The sequence below is a fragment of the Crocuta crocuta genome, unplaced genomic scaffold (assembly GCF_008692635.1).
Source record: "Crocuta crocuta isolate KB4526 unplaced genomic scaffold, BGI_CrCroc_1.0 scaffold431, whole genome shotgun sequence".
Classification (NCBI taxonomy): domain Eukaryota; kingdom Metazoa; phylum Chordata; class Mammalia; order Carnivora; family Hyaenidae; genus Crocuta; species Crocuta crocuta.
The window spans coordinates 5,092,856-5,108,581 of NW_027528859.1; the positions used below are offsets into that span (position 1 = coordinate 5,092,856).

At 43.7% G+C, this 15,726-nt stretch overlaps 1 protein-coding gene across 1 annotated transcript; it reads right to left on the bottom strand.

The window, feature by feature from the left end:
* On the bottom strand, positions 1-447 carry HRCT1 (histidine rich carboxyl terminus 1). The gene has a single exon (XM_077756203.1). The coding sequence runs from the start codon at positions 445-447 to the stop codon at positions 94-96; it is 354 nt and encodes a 117-aa protein (XP_077612329.1). The 3' UTR covers positions 1-93.
* Between the last annotated feature and the right edge of the window lie 15,279 nt (positions 448-15,726).

The window sequence follows — 15,726 nt, forward strand, 5'->3', positions numbered from 1 at the left end:
CACAGTACCCAGTGTTTACCACAGAGAGGCGCCCTTCTGCACAGGAGCGTGGGGGTCCACAGGAGGGCAGGCAGTGGCCGCCATTCACAGGCGTCAGTGGTGGCCTCGGTGGGCATGGTGGTGGGCGTGGTGGTGGGCTTGGTGGTGGGCTTGGTGGTGGAGGTGTCGGTGGAGGTGGTGGTGGTGGAGGCCCACATGGTGCGTGTGAGACACGTGGCCAGGATGGCGGAAACAGTGAGAGTGTCCCGGGTGGCCGTGGCCCGGGAAGAGCCAAGGCTGGGCCCACCGGACTCGGTTTCTCCTCGCAGCCGGGCGGTTCCTCTCCACATCATGGTCCTGCTGTCCATGGTACAGGCAGGTGGCCAGCAGCAGCACCAACAGCAGAAGAGCCACAGTCATGCCTGTGATCAAGCCCGCAAGGGTCGTGCTCCCCAGGAGGCCTAGCATCTGGGAGCTGGACAGTCCTTCCTCTCGGCAGCTCCCCGCTGCTACCTCCCCTTCAGCGGCCTCTGCTCAGCCCTCACAGTCACTGGACTTTGTTGTCCCAGCTCCTGCAGCCTGGAGAGAAGCCAGGAAATGTGGGTGCAGCCTCTTTGGGCTGGAGCTGCTCGCCAAGCAAGAGGCCAGGCGACTGTTAACTCCGGGGAGGTCCATGGGGAGGCTGGGTGGGGACAGAGGAACTGTCAGGCCAGGCTGTGGAAGGAAAAGCCCTGTGGCTGGGGACAAGAGGCCCAGCCACCCCCATCCCTGCCACCCGCCAAGTGACCAAGCCAGCCCCTTCCCCTCCCTGGCCTCAGCTCCCTCCTCTTTTAGACAGAACAGCATAGCAAGTAAGAACATATGTTCTGGAACAATACAACTCACTAGCTCTGTGACTGTACACAAGTTACTTAAACTCTCTGTGCCTCAGTTTCCTCATCTGTAATATGGCTAACAAGAGTGACTTTCTGGGGCGCCTAGGTGGCTTGATTGGTTGAGCGTCTGGCTCTTGACTTTGGCTCAGGTTGTGATCCCAGGGTGGTGGGATCGAGCCCCGAGTCAAGCTCTCTGCTGAGTATGGAGCCTGCTCGAGATTCTCTCTCCCTCTGCCCCTCTCTCCTGCTCATGTTCACTCGCGTCCTCTCTCTCTCTCTCTTTCTCTCAAATTAAAAAAAAAAAGTACCTTCCCCCATACATAGGGTTTTCTAAGGATTCAAGGAGTAAAGACTATGAAGCACTTAAACCAGTCCCTGCCACATGTTGCCATCAATATTGCAGAGGAGTTTGGACTGGGGAGACCTCCGCGTTCGAGCGTCTCTGGCTCTTGGTCCTGCTGTCAGAGTCGTCCGGGACAGGGGCAGGCCCTGTGGAATGAATTGGCCTATACTTCAGGAGCTCAGTGAGTCAGGGAAGCTGGACACAGGGAGGCCAGGCGCCGTCCCAGCCTCCTGGTTCCCCGTTCAACAGTCTCGACCGGCCATAAACGGCAGGCTTCTGGCTCCGTCCCATCCCTTCCGAGCAACAGGAACAACATGCCATTCCTTTCTGGAGAGAATTTACAGAGCGGGCCGGGCCTGAACAGCTGCAGACCTCCCTCCCGCTCCGGGTCCCCAATCCCCTCTGTTCATCCTAAACAAGCACTGTCCATCCGGCTCCCGTGCCTCGGGGCTGGGCACCCACTACCTTCCTGGGGAGCCCTTTCTGCTCTGGGCTTGTCAAGCTGTCCTCAAAGCTCCTTTTCACATACAGCTCTCTGTCTCGCCCTATGAGACCATAGACGCCCAGGGGCCCCCCATGGTGAGCGCACCCAACCCGTCCCATCCTTCCCTGCTGGGGGCCCATCCCTCTGCCACCTGGAGGAATGTTCTCAGCAGCCAGCCTCTGTGTTAACTTAGGCAAGCCCGTCCCCTGACCCAGCCTGGTTCCTCCTCTGGAAAAGTGCCAGGGCAAAAGGTGACCTCCGGGGACTTTCCCTCTCAGACCTCAAAGAGACGAGCTCTCTCAGGGATGCCTCAAACCTTTAGTGAAAACCGTCTCTGGATGAAAATGCCAAACATTCCCTTCAACCAAATTGGGCTCAAGGGGCAGCAGGTCTAATGAGTCCTGGGGCTTTCACCCTCAGAGGGAAAGCCAATTAAACTTTTAATGATGCTGGAGTGAGAGCTCCCGCCTATGGCTTCCGGGGCCCTGGAGGCCCAGGGGCCTTCCCTCAGGGCCTGTTAAGGAGAGAAGTCTGCTGGAAGGAGGAGGAGGAAGACAACAGAACTTTCTCCTCCTCTGAGGAGACTCCCACTCCACACCAGCACGAATCGGGGCGGGGCCCCGCAAACTGCAGACTCGCAGAGCTTCTGTCAGCGCAAAGCACCTCTCGAGATCACCCAGACCAGCCCTCAGTGAGAGTTAGAGAAAGTGAGACCAGAGAAGGGAAGGGACTTGCTTAAGGTTTTCCAGCTTTGTGGGCTATTCTGTACAGCAGGTAGTCAAGACAGCACTATTCCTGGAATGAGGGGGCCGTCCAGAGTGAGAGTCTAAGATCAGCTGGGGACTTTCCACAGAGATAACTGGGAAAGGGCTGTGCAGATGTGAATGACTCTGAACGAACGCCCCCCGCCTCACACACACACACACACACACACACACACACACACGCAGATGACGTTTGTTTTAAGTGCAGGGTCACTTCCCAACTGGATGGAAGATAGGATCCCAGAGTGGGTGTTTGATTAGCTGCTTTGAGCCCTCTGAGGAAGGTATAGAGACCACAGTCCTCTGGGGCTGCAGAAATGGCTGAGACCTTCTTGAGTCCCAAATGGACACAGGCTTTGCAGGGCTGATGACTTTGGAGGAATGTGTGACTGTGTCAGAAAAGCCGTTCTGTAGCACTGTCGTATTTCTCCCGTGGGGTTTGTCTTCTGCACCCCGCACGGCCTGCCTTCCTAGCTGAGGGACTGGGGTTTCAGACCTTACAGCTGAAAGGTCAGCTGTTTTGAGTTCATCTCGTTTAGCTTCATGCCCATTCTTTCCAGAGTGCACGGGTTTATGCGTGCGCACTCACATACCTGTGCACCCTGGTAAATTGCTCTGTGGGTAAACTCATGAACCAAGAATTGTATGTGTACACATGCTCAGACACCTATGCATGCACATATGCATGAGTGCATACAGGTTCCATACGAACTCACAAACTTGCCCTCATACTAGTGACAAATGGTTCTTGTTTGTCCCAAGATAGCAATCATTGTTTTCAGTACTGGGTGGCACCACCTAGTGGTGAAACTGTAAAAATCTGTTTCGCCTTCTGATTCTTGTTTAAAGATCATAATTTGAACCCATTTACTTAACTCCTCTCTGTTCCAGATTCTGGTCCAGAAACTTTAAGGAACTTCTGCAAGATATAGTACAAATGAAACCATATTGATGGAGGCACTGACTAAGGAATAGTGTCTCTGGGAGGTAATGAGGGTTTGCCCCAGGGAGCCTCCCTGAGTCCTATGACAGACAGCCAGGGCTAGGAATAAGGGTGAGGTGGGCACTGGCAAGAAACAAATTGAGTGACTTTAGGAATTGCACGAGTGTCTGCTCTCAGAGGAAAGACCAAGACTCAGCCCATCTTTTGTTCTGCACAAAAAAGCAGCGATATTGGCCAGCAAGTTCCTAACTTGGCTTGCTCATGCCAGTTAGAGAAGGGAGATACTCCTCTGCCTACCCGTGGGCTGCCTCAGTAAATATTGAAAAGAAGTTGCCAAGAACAGCAGCAAACCTCTCTCCTTTTCTCGGGAGCTCTCCCTGCCCTAATCATGGCCAAGTAGACCACCCCCAACCCCAATCTAGAAAATTAAATCATAAACAACCAGGCTTTTTTCTTCTTCTTCTTTCTCCATTGCCTGAAACCAACATGCTCGAAAATAAGCAACAGAATTTTTATAGAACCATTTCAATTACAGTACCAAACAAACATCAATCTAGGTTCTTCTTTAAAGTGAGCAAATAGGGGCACCTGGGTGGCTCAGTCAAGCATCCACCTCTTGATTTTGGCTCAGGTCATGATCTCACAGTTCGTGCGATTGAACCCCGTGTCCCACTGACACTGCAGAGCCTGCTTAGGATTCTTTCTCTCCCTCTCTGCCCCTCCCCCACTCATATGCATGCACTCTCTCTCTCTCAAAGTAAATAAGTAAGCTTTAAAAATAAGTGAATAAAGTGAATAAATAGAGAAAAATTGCTAGACATATGAAAAAAGATATCAAGTATTGTACCTTATTACCAAGGTTACTAGAATCTAAAAAATGGAGAAACAGTAAAATCCCAAGTTTTATATTCTAAATAATATTCAAAAGTCAATCCATACATGAATTTGGGAAAATATTCAAAGCAGGAAATTTACTTTCAGATTAAAAATCAAATCAGGAAGGAACTCACCAAACTACACGCCCGAAAAACAACCCAGTGAAGAAATGGGCAGAAGATATGAACAGACACTTCTCCAAAGAGGACATCCAGATGGCCAACAGACACATGAAACGATGCTCAGCATCCCTCCTCATCAGGGAAATACAGATCAAAACCACACTGAGATACCACCTCACGCCAGTCAGAGTGGCTAAAATGAGCAAATCAGAGAACTCTAGATGCTGGCGAGGATGNTCAGGAAAGACCACTTTGAGAACTGTCCTTATAAGTCGGGGCGGGGGGGGGAGAATAAAGAGGAAAGAGGGGGAAATGGCCAGGAAATCAAATACACTTTTATTTCAGACATTCCAGAAGTAGAGAGCAGAGCCCATGGAGACATGATCATTATAGAAATAAAGAGGGGCGCCTGAGTGGCTCAGTCGGTTAAGCGTCTGACTGTTCATTTCAACTCAGGTTATGATCTCACAGTTCGTTAGTTTGAACCCCACGTCAGGCTCTGTGCTGAAAGTGCAGAACCTGCTTGGGATTCTCTCTCTCTCCCTCTCTCTCCACCCCTTCCCCTCCCCTCTCAAGATAAATAAATAAACTTTAAAAAAAAAAAACTTTCCTGAGCTGGAGAATTATGACTTTAGATGAAAAGTCACCCTGAGTACTAGGCAGACTATTTGAAGAGGCCAGAGCAAGCCATCTAGGTCCACCCAGGTGAAAATTTGACATTAAAATTTGTTGTAAAAAATATAGAAAGGAAGTCAAATGTTACAGCAATTATGTAAACAGTCTGGCAGTTTCTTACAAAACGTACTTACAAAAGCACAGACTACTATATGGTCCAGCAGTCACACTTCTTGATATTAACACAAAGTAATTTAAAACTTATGCTCACACAAAACCTGCATACAGATGTTTATAGCAGCTGTATTCTTTTTTAAATGTTTATTTATTTATTTTTGAGAGAGAGAGAGCACAAGCAGGGGGAGGGGCAGAGAGGGAGAAGGAGACACAGAATCTGAAGTTGGCTCCAGGCTCTGATACAGCTCAGAGCCTGACACGGGGCTCAAACCCACAAACTATAAGATCATGGTCTGATCTGAAGTAGGACACAACTGACTGAGCCACCCAGACACCCCAGCAGCTTTATTCTTAATTGCCAAAACTTAGAAGCAACCAAGATGTCCTTCGGTAGGTAGATGAATAAATAAACTGAGGTACATTGAGACAATGGACTATTATTCAGCACTAAGAAGAAATACGCTATCAAGCCATTAAAAGACACGGAGGAATCTTAAATGCGTTTTAGTAAGAGAAAGAATACAATTTGAAAAGGCTACATACTGTATGATTTCAACTATATGATACTCTAGAAAAGGCAAAACTACAAAGACAAAAGGATCGGTGTTTGCCAGGGGCTAGAGACGAGAGAAGCATGAATAGGCAGAGCAGAGAGGATTTTTCGTGCAGTGAAACGATTTCACAGGACACTATCCTGGTGGATACGTGTCATTATACATCATGAAAGCCCTTACAGGGGCACCTGGGTGGCTCAGTCGGTTAAGGTCTGACTTTGGCTCAGGTCATGATCTCACAGTTTGTGAGTTTGAGCCCCGCATTGGGTTCTGTGCTGACAGCTAACTCAGAGCCTGGAGCCTGCTTCAGATTCTGTGTCTCCCTCTCTCTCTGCTCCTCCCCCACTCACACTCTGTCTGTCTCTCAAAAATAAATGAACATTAAAACATTTAATAAAAAAAAGAAAGCCCTTACAATGTACAACACCAAGAGTTAACCCTAATGTAGACTATGTACTTTGGGTGACTCTGATGCAGGTTCATTGATGATAACAAATGTACCACCGTGGTGCCAAATATTGACGGAGGGGAAGTCTGTGCATATGTGGGGACCGGAAGCATGTGGGAGATTTCTGTACATGCCAGTCAGTTTTGCTGTGAACCTAAAACTGCTCTTAAAAAATGGAAAAGGAGGAGCGCCGGGGTGGCTCAGTCCATTAAGTGTCTGACTTCAGCTCAGGTCATGATCTCACAGTTCGTGGGTTTGAGCCCCGCGTCAGACTCTGAGTAGCTCAGAGCCTGGAGCCTGCTTTGGGTTCTGTGTCTCCCTATCTCTCTCTCTGTCCTCTCCCTTGCTCACACTCTGTCACTTGCTCTCTCTCAAAAATAAATAAACATTAAACACATTTTTTAATAAAATAAAAAAGGAAAAGGATTTTTAAAATGATTCTACAAAATAACAGGAGCCATTCAAACTGTCTCAAAGAACAGAGAAAGAAACTTTCCTTTCTTAATTTATAAAATTTACTTTATAAAACTAGCATAATAACCCTGATACCAACCCTGACAACCATAGCATAAAAACACCATAGACAAATATCAAAATTCTAAAAACTTAATAACATGTTTATATCCCTAGCAGAACACTGAGAGACTAATATTCCATAAGCAAATACTGTTTATTTTAGGAATGTGAGGGTGGCTTGATATTTTTAGAAATCTATTGTTATAATTATATAAATAGGTAAAAGGAGTAAAACCATATAATCACCTCAATAGATTGCAGAAAGACATTTGATAAAATTCACTATTCTTTCCTGATAAACACACAAATGAACAACAAAAAAAAAAACATAAGTGCAGTACTGGAAGGAGACTCTCTTAACATGATTAAAAAGAAAAATATCTCAAACCAATAGCCAACATCATGACTGATGGTAAAAAGAAAAAAAAAAAAAAACCACAGATGTTCCCATGAAAATCAAAAATAATTAAGAATGCTCACTCTCGGGGCGCCTGGGTGGCTTAGTCGGTTAAGCGTCCGACTTTCACTTAGGTCATGATCTCGCGGTTCGTGGGTTCGAGCCCCGCGTCGGTCTCTGTGCTGACTGCCAGCTCAGAGCCTGCAGCCTGTTTCAGAGTCTGTGACTCCCTCTCTCTCTGACCCTCCCCTGCTCACGCTGTCTCTCTCTCTCTCTCTCTCCTAGAAATAAATAAAACATTAAAAAATTAAAAAAAAGAAAGAATGCTCACTCTCACCACTTTTTAAAAAATTTTAATTTCTTTTTAATTTATTTTATTTCTTTTTATTTTGAGAGAAAGAGAGAGCATGTGCACACACACGCAGGGGAGAAGCAGAGGGAGAGGGAGGGAGAAAATCTTAAGCAGGCTCTGTGCACAGCATAGAGTCCAACTCGGGGCTCAATCTCACAAACCAACTGTTAGATCATGACCTGAGCCAAAATCAAGAGTCAGACACTGAACCGACTGAGCCACCCAGGTGCCCCTATGCTCTTTTTTTAACTGTGTTAAGTAAAAGTGATAAGAGGAGTATCTGGGTGGCTCAGTCAGTTCAGCAGCTGACTCTTGATTTTGGCTCAGGTCATGATCTCACAGTTGGTTCATGAGATGGAGCCCCATGTCAGGTTCTGTGCCATGGAGCCAGCTTGGGATTCACTCTCCCTCTTTCTCTGCCCCTCTCCCTATTCACACACTCTCTCTCCCTCAAAATAAATAAATAAACATTTTATTTTCAAACAAACAAACATAGAGGTACCATGGTGGTTCAGTTGGTTAAGCATCTGACTTCGGCCCAGGTCACGATCTCATGGTTCATGAGCTCAAGCCCCATGTGGGGCTCTCTGCTGTCAATACAGAAACAAGAGCCTCAGATCCTCTCCCCCTCCCCTGTTTGCACTCTCTCTCTCTCAAAAATAAATAAACATTTAAAAATAAAATAGTATAAAATGAATTTTAAAAAGGGCATAAAAAAGAAGGTAGAGATAATGGATTATATAATTGCATATCTAGAAAATTTAAGATTTTGCTAAAAACCATTCACACTAACAAAAGTTTAATAAATAAGATTATTTAAAAATAAAAATACAGGGACACCTGAGTGGCTCAGTTGGTTAAGTGTTCGACTTTGGTTCAGGACATGATCTTACAGTTCATGAGTTCAAGCTCCACGTAGGACTCTGTGCTGACAGCTCAGAGCCTGGAGCCTGTTTCAGATTCTGTGTCTCCCTCTCTCTCTGCTTTTCCCTCCCCCACTCATACTCTGTCTGCCTGTATGTCTCTCTCTCTCTCTCTCTCTATATATATATATATATGTATATGTGTATATATATGTTTATGTGTATGTATATATATCAAAAGTAAATAAAACATTTTTAAAAAGGAATAAATTAAGCAAGAATACTAATGAGCAATGGGGAGACAACATTCTGCTGAGGAAGGAACTATGTGAGCTTCTTCCTAGGAGGCCCGAGGCATCTGTCTGATGAAAGATCTCAATTATTACAGAAAGACTACAAAGAGAAGGAATTAACAGGCCATCTTTGACATTCAAAATGGGCCTTTTCCTTGTAAGTCAAGCCATTTTACTGAGAGGGTTTTCTAAGTTCCTTTTTCTCCCCCTTTCAACCTATAGAATCAAGAGCCAAGCTGAGGACCCAGGCCACCAAGGTCCCCCACAGTGTAGAAAGCTACCCATTTCCACATGTGAGAGTGAGTAGCAGAGGTCTGAAGCTCGAAGGTATATGGGAGCCATGATATCCAGGGCCAGGGGAGGCCTGGTCTCTTCTGGCCCCACATGGTGATGGAAAAGAGAAGAGACAGAAGAGGAAAGAAGTATGAAATATGTGAGGCAGCTTCCAAGGAATTCCAAAAATAAGTGGCGAGACTGCGGGAAGATGGGGGTAGAGACAAGTGTACAGAAACACTGACATTATTTGAATGGAAAATACAGTCTACGGAATCTGGGAATTCATAAAAACGTGACCTAAGTTATGCACACAGGGCCGTTAGCACTGGGAATGTTTGCGCTGTAACCCTAAACATATGCACAGACAAGTCTGGAGAGCTATACAGTGTGATGTTAACAGTGCTTCTCTCTGAGTTATGACATTACCAGTGACTGAGTTTTATTCTGGCAATCTATGTTTTTAAAATTTTGACAATAAACATCTAACTTGTGTAATAATAAAAGCAACAAAAGTCATAGCAGCTTTAGAAAAAATATTCAGAAACCATGCCTACCCAAATAGAATAGCTCTGAATACCAGCCAAGCAATCTACCTCATTCTGTTATGCCTAGATCGCGATCTCCCCAAAATCCCAAGACCACCAAGGAGGCCGAGTCACGTATGCAAAGGCAAAGGGCTTCATTACGGGCTTAAGCTCGGGCTCCCACACCTCACCAATGCAATGGATCCGTGCTGAGAGCCCCGAACAAAGGAGGAGTAGGGTTTTTATTAACTCCAGGGCGGGAAAGGGGTGATGGACAGGGACTTCAACGTGATAGGACAAGGTGACGGCAGAGGTTGTTACGGAGCAGGATTGGTGAGTTTAGAGCAAGGTGGGCCAGAATAGTGGCCGGAACGCCCGGTACCTCCCAACCTCCAGTGATTGGTTCGGACACAGGGAAGGGCGGTGGCTCAAGCCTGCTGAGTCAGGCCGCAGAGACTTGGGTCTTCTAATCTCTGGGGCCTTCTGAAGCCTGTCATGGTGCTGGTTTGGTTCTTCAATTCACCAAAGATAAGAGCAGTCAGACTCCAGAATCATAAACTCAATTGCTGTCAGCTTAAACACGCCAAAAAGTGTAAGAAGTATACCAGATTGTCTGTCCTCAGGAATGTGTAGGAACTGATTAATCCAAGGAGACTGCTCTCCACCAGCTCTCCTAGATGGTGTGCCCATGGGCATTTAGACATGAATATGCAGGTAAACATAGTAAATTTTCTTGAGCTTCAGTTTCCCCTTACACACAATGAGGAAAAGACTGGGGACAGATTGAATCTGTACAGTCTAAGTGTTTTTCCTTTCTGACTTCTCAAGTCTTTGTAACTTTCTAAAACCACAACTGAAAGATAACTATAACCCTTAGAATTCAATTCATTTATTTAACCAGGCCCTGCATTCAATGCTAAGGCTAGGGAGAAGAAAGACACAGTCCTTGCCCTCCAGGAGTTTTTTGCCTTGAATAGGAGACAGATATAGAAATGATTACAATGTACCAAGTTACTTCTGGGAATTAAGTGTTTACAAGGCCCTAGCAAAGTGCAAAAGAAAGGGTCATTCATAAGTAAAAAGCTTCTTTCCCCTTTCTCCCCAACCTACTATTTTAATAATTGCTATAATAATTACACTTTACAAATTGATCTCACTTAAACCTCCCACAACCCAATTATCCTCATGTTACATATGAGGCACACAGCCAGGAAGCGGCAGGGGCAGAATTGAGCCCCGGCCTGCCTGGCCCGAAAGCCTACCTCTAATCCAGGCCTAGACTGAGAGATGAAACTGAATGAGGCATGATGCCATCCTCGGAAAGAGAAGCCATGTCTCTGAGAATCCACAGGAAAGGAAAAAGAGAATATGGGAAGATAATGGACAGAAAAAGGGAAGAGTCTTTCAAGACTTTTGCCCTAAAAATTTGAAAAACTCCTGATTTAGGCCTATGTAGAACATTCTTTCCAACCTATTCTTCACAAACAAACAAACAAAAACAGAAAACAAACCCCCCCACAAAAACAAAAACAAAAATCCTCTTCTTAAAGTAGACAATAATAATTAAAAAAAAAAAATGATGGTTGGATAGATGATTTCATATGCGATAAAGCAAATGTAGCAAATGGTTAACAATTGTTGAAATTAGATTTTAAGTATATGTCTATTCACACTACAGTTTTTCTAGGCTACATATATATTTGAAAATTTCCACACACACACACACACACACAAACACACACACAATGTTGTACGCAGGGGGAAGTAAGCAATAGTTGGACAGGGAAGTAGGAGACCAGAGTTTTCTAGTGCTTTGTCATTTGGGAGCTATTAGCCACATGGCAATTGAACCCATGAACTGTGGCTAGTCTGAGTTGAGAGATTCTGTATAAGTAATATAGACTTCAGATTTCAAAAAGTTAGTACACAAAAGAATGGAAAATATCTCATCAATAATTTTTATCCTATTCACAAGTTGAAATAATAATTTTTATAGGTTGGATTAAATAAAATATATATATTAAAGTTTATTTATTTTGAGAGAGAGAGAGCAGAGGAGGGGCAGAGAGAGAGAGGGAGAGAGAGAATCCCAAGCAGACTCCATGCTGTCAGCACAGAGCCCTACTTGGGGCTCAATCTCACAAACCATGAGATCATGATGTGAGCCGAAATCAAGGGTTGGGTGCTCAACTGACTGAGCCACCCAGGTGCCCCTAAAATATATTATTTAAATTAATCTCACCTGCTTCTTTTTACTTTTTTAAAGTGGCTGCACATTTAACTTACAAGTGCACCGTGTAGAGCATTTCTACCAAACAGTGTCACCTAGAGCATCCAGTCACCACAGATCCTATTCCTTTGTTCACTCACACCTGTTCTGGACCACATCCTGTGCCAGGACAGGCAGTGATGAATCAAACACAGTCACAGCCTCAGAGAGCTGAAGGTCTAGGTCCTGGAGATGAGCCAAGACAGACTTGAAAACACTAGGATTTCAGTATCTAGGTAATCTCTGACTTCCTTGTTTATAGGTGTCCACATGGTACCTTTTTTTTTTAGACTAAGGGCAGAATTTTTCTAGAGTAGGGGCACCTGGGTGGCTCAGTCGGTTGAGCACCCAACTTCAGCTCAAGTCATGATCTCACGGTTCATAAGTTCAAGCCCCACATCAGGTTCACTGCTGTCAGCCTGTCAGCGAAGAGTCTGCTTCAGATCCTCTGTACCCCTCTCTCTGCCCCTCCCCCACTTGTACTCTCCCCCACAAAAAAGTTTTTTTTAAAAATAATCTTTCTAGAGTACATTTTATACGTGAGAACTAGGGAAGGGAAACATCCCACATTGAGGACGGTCTCATATGAGGAAGAATTATCTTGTCCAAAACTCCAGTAGTGCATCTACTGAGAAATCCAGTAGAGGAAGAATGATACACCTGTTTCTACCCTCTGGATAATGACTCTGAGGCCTATTCACATTGAAGTAGCACTGTTATTTCTGTGGAGGCAACAACAAGGAGCTTCCTAGGGTACGGAATCTCATCACCCAATTCCATATCTCCTTTAAGGTAGGAAAATTACCTTGGGACAGTTAGGGACACCCAAGGGTTTGGCTCCCAGCAGGAAACCTGTCTGATTATGAAGACTGACAGAGGCAGTGTTCAATTAGCCCAGCCTAATTAACCATCTGGGAGCCTGTACCCAGAGCTCAGGGCAGCACTCTCCAGCATCAGGCTCTAAAATGCCACAGGGACAGACCACTTCTGGAGGTGGTACCCAGTGAAAACGAGCCATCCCTTTGGTCTGATCTCTGGGGCCAGAGCTTTGGGAGATGAGAAGTGTGGGTGGGTGTGCCACATCACTTCAGCTGAAGGACAAGTCCCCAAACGGCACAGATCCCCAGAAGGCCTCAGTTGAGCAACAGGTAAAGATATAAGGACTCAGAGATGGGTGAGTATCACTGCTAGCCTGTGAGAGGATCAGAAACCCCCTCCTAGAACAAGGGCAATGGTCCAAACAAGAGATGATAGGTGTCTGAATCACAAAAATATCTGGGAGAAAAGCAGGTGGAAAAATTTTAAATATATTATTGAAATGGAAGTAAGAAGACTTTCTGACACATCTGATAAGGAGAATTAAGAAGTAGAAGCCAAGTATAAACCTAGGGATCTGGAATGAACAACTGAATGGTAGAAGAGGCAGGAACAATTTCTTGAGAAAGCTGTCAGTGAAGGGGAGAAGAGAGATGAGGCAGCAGCTACAGAAGGAAATCATGTCAAAGAAGGTTCTGTTTTAAAGGTCCAAGAAGATTGAGCCCTTTATTCCATGGGAATCACCAAGGGAGAGGGGTGGCTCATGGAATGATGTTTCTGTGGAAGAGAGAGGGATTAGGGTCAGGAATGGGGATGGAGTGGGATATTTTGAGATTGATTCCCTGTCTCAGTGCCTGGTATCATGAGCCATGAGCCTCTAGCCAACTAGATACCTGAAGTGACCCTCCTTAGACCTCATTCCTTTTCGTTTCTGCTCACATTTAAAAAAAAATGTTTAAGCTATGTGCTATTTACTACAAAAGTCTTTAAAAAGGAGATAGAGGGGCGCCTTGGTGGCTTAGTCGGTTAAGCGTCCGACTTTTGCTTAGGTCATGATCTCACAGTTCGTGGGTTCGAGCCCCGCGTCGGGCTCTGTGCTGACCGCCAGCTCAGAGCCTGGAGCCTATTTCAGAGTCTGTGTCTCCCGCTCTCTCTGACCCTCCCCTGCTCACGCTGTCTCTCTCTCTCTCCTAGAAATAAATAAAACATTAAAAAAAAAAAGGTGATAGAAAAGTTGAAAGTAAAAAGATAGAAAAGATATGTGAAGCAAATACTAAGCAAAAGAAAACTGGTATAATACTAATAATAAAATAAATTTTAGGGCAGAAAAAAATTCTAGAGATAAACAGGATCCATATATAAACATAAAGGATCATTTTCACCAGCAGGATACACCAATTCTAGTATTGCATGCACCTAATACTCAGGGAAGTGGGAAAATAGAGTTTTCTAATACTGTCTCATAAGGTCATTATTTTAGACTTTATAGAACTTTATAGAACTATAAGGAGAAATCAATAAATTCACAATGAAAAAAGGATTCTAACATATCTTTATGTTATTGAGAAATCAAGCAGACAAAACAATCAGCAAAAACTTAAATTTGAATAGAGTAACTGTGAAGCTTGATAAAATGGACATATATAGAAACACTGCCCTCAGCGGAGAAGACACATTCTTTTCAAGCACACAGATACTATTGATGAAAAATTGCCAGAAAGGAGGTCATAAGGCAAGTCTCAACACATTTTAAAGGATGAGTATCACACAGACCATATTCTCTGACTACAATAAAATTAAATTAGAAATCAAGCTGAGATAAATTTTAAAAATGTAAGGTTTACCCAATAATTTCCATTTGTTTGGAAGTTAATAAATATACTTCTATAATAACTAAAAGAAATAATAGTAGAAATTAAAAACTATTTAAAACAAGATAGAAATGGTACATATCAAAATATGTAGAGTGAAATTAAAAGAGCATTTATATTAGGAAAAATAAAATCTGAAATTTAACAAGCATAAAAATTGAGTGAAAGGAAGAAAATAATAAAGATTAAAGCAGATATAAATCAAATAGAGAATAGGGGAACAAAAAAAATCAACAAAATCAAAAGTAAGGTTTTGAAAAAAATACAGTCAACAAAGCCTGAGCTAGATTAAAGGAAAAAAGTGAAAAGACGCAAATAAATAGAATAAGAAATGTAAGAGAAGACACTACAAGAAATAACAGAGAAGGGGCTACTGGGTGGCTCAGTCAGTTGGGCATCCTACTTCGGCTCAGGTCATGATCTCACGGTTTGTAGGTTCGAGCCCCCTGTTGGGCTCTGTGCTGACAGCTAGCTCAGAGCCTGGAGCCTGCTTCAGATTCTGTGTCTCCCTCTCTCTGACCTTCCCCTGCTCACACTGTCTCTCTCTCTCTCTCTCTGAAATAAATAAAACATTGAAAAAAATTTCAAATAACAGAGAAATAAAAAAGGACATAAAGAATTATTATGAAAAGTTATACACCAACATATTACACAATCTAGAAGAAATGGATAAATTCTTAGAAACTCACAACCTATGAAAACTGAATTGTCAAGAAATATAAAGCCTAAACAGGCCAATAACAAATAAAGAGATTGAATCAATAACCAAAAACTTCCTCCCAAAGACACACTATGATGAGATGGCTTCTATCAAACACCCAAACAAGAATTAAAACAAAAACAAACAAACAAAAAAGAACAAGAGGGAACAGTTGCAACTCATTTTATGAGGCTAGCATCACCTTGATACCAAATGCAAACAAAGCTGCCACAAGGAGGGGAAAAAACCAAAAAACTACAAGCCAACATCCCTGATGAACATAGATGCAAAAATCCTCAATAAGAATTCTAGAGAACTGAAGTTAACAACATATTAAGAGGATTATATACCACAACAAGTCAGATTTATTCCTGGAATGCAAGGATAGCTCAACATACAACAACAATCAATCAATGTAATATACCACATCAACAAAATAAAACACAAAAATGCATGAACAATTGATGCAGGAGACACATTTGACAAAATTCAACATCCTTTCATTATAAAAACACTCAACAAAATAAAATAGAAGAAAACTACTTCAACATAATAAAACTTATATATGAAAAACACAACAGCAAACATCATACTCAATGATGAAAGTCTGAAAGCTTTTCTTCTGAGATTGGGAACAAGGCAAGGATGCCCCCCCCCTTTCAATATAGA

Bases quoted from the DNA above. Each gene is read 5' to 3' on its own strand.
- HRCT1 (XM_077756203.1), bottom strand. From the start codon at position 447: ATGCTAGGCCTCCTGGGGAGCACGACCCTTGCGGGCTTGATCACAGGC.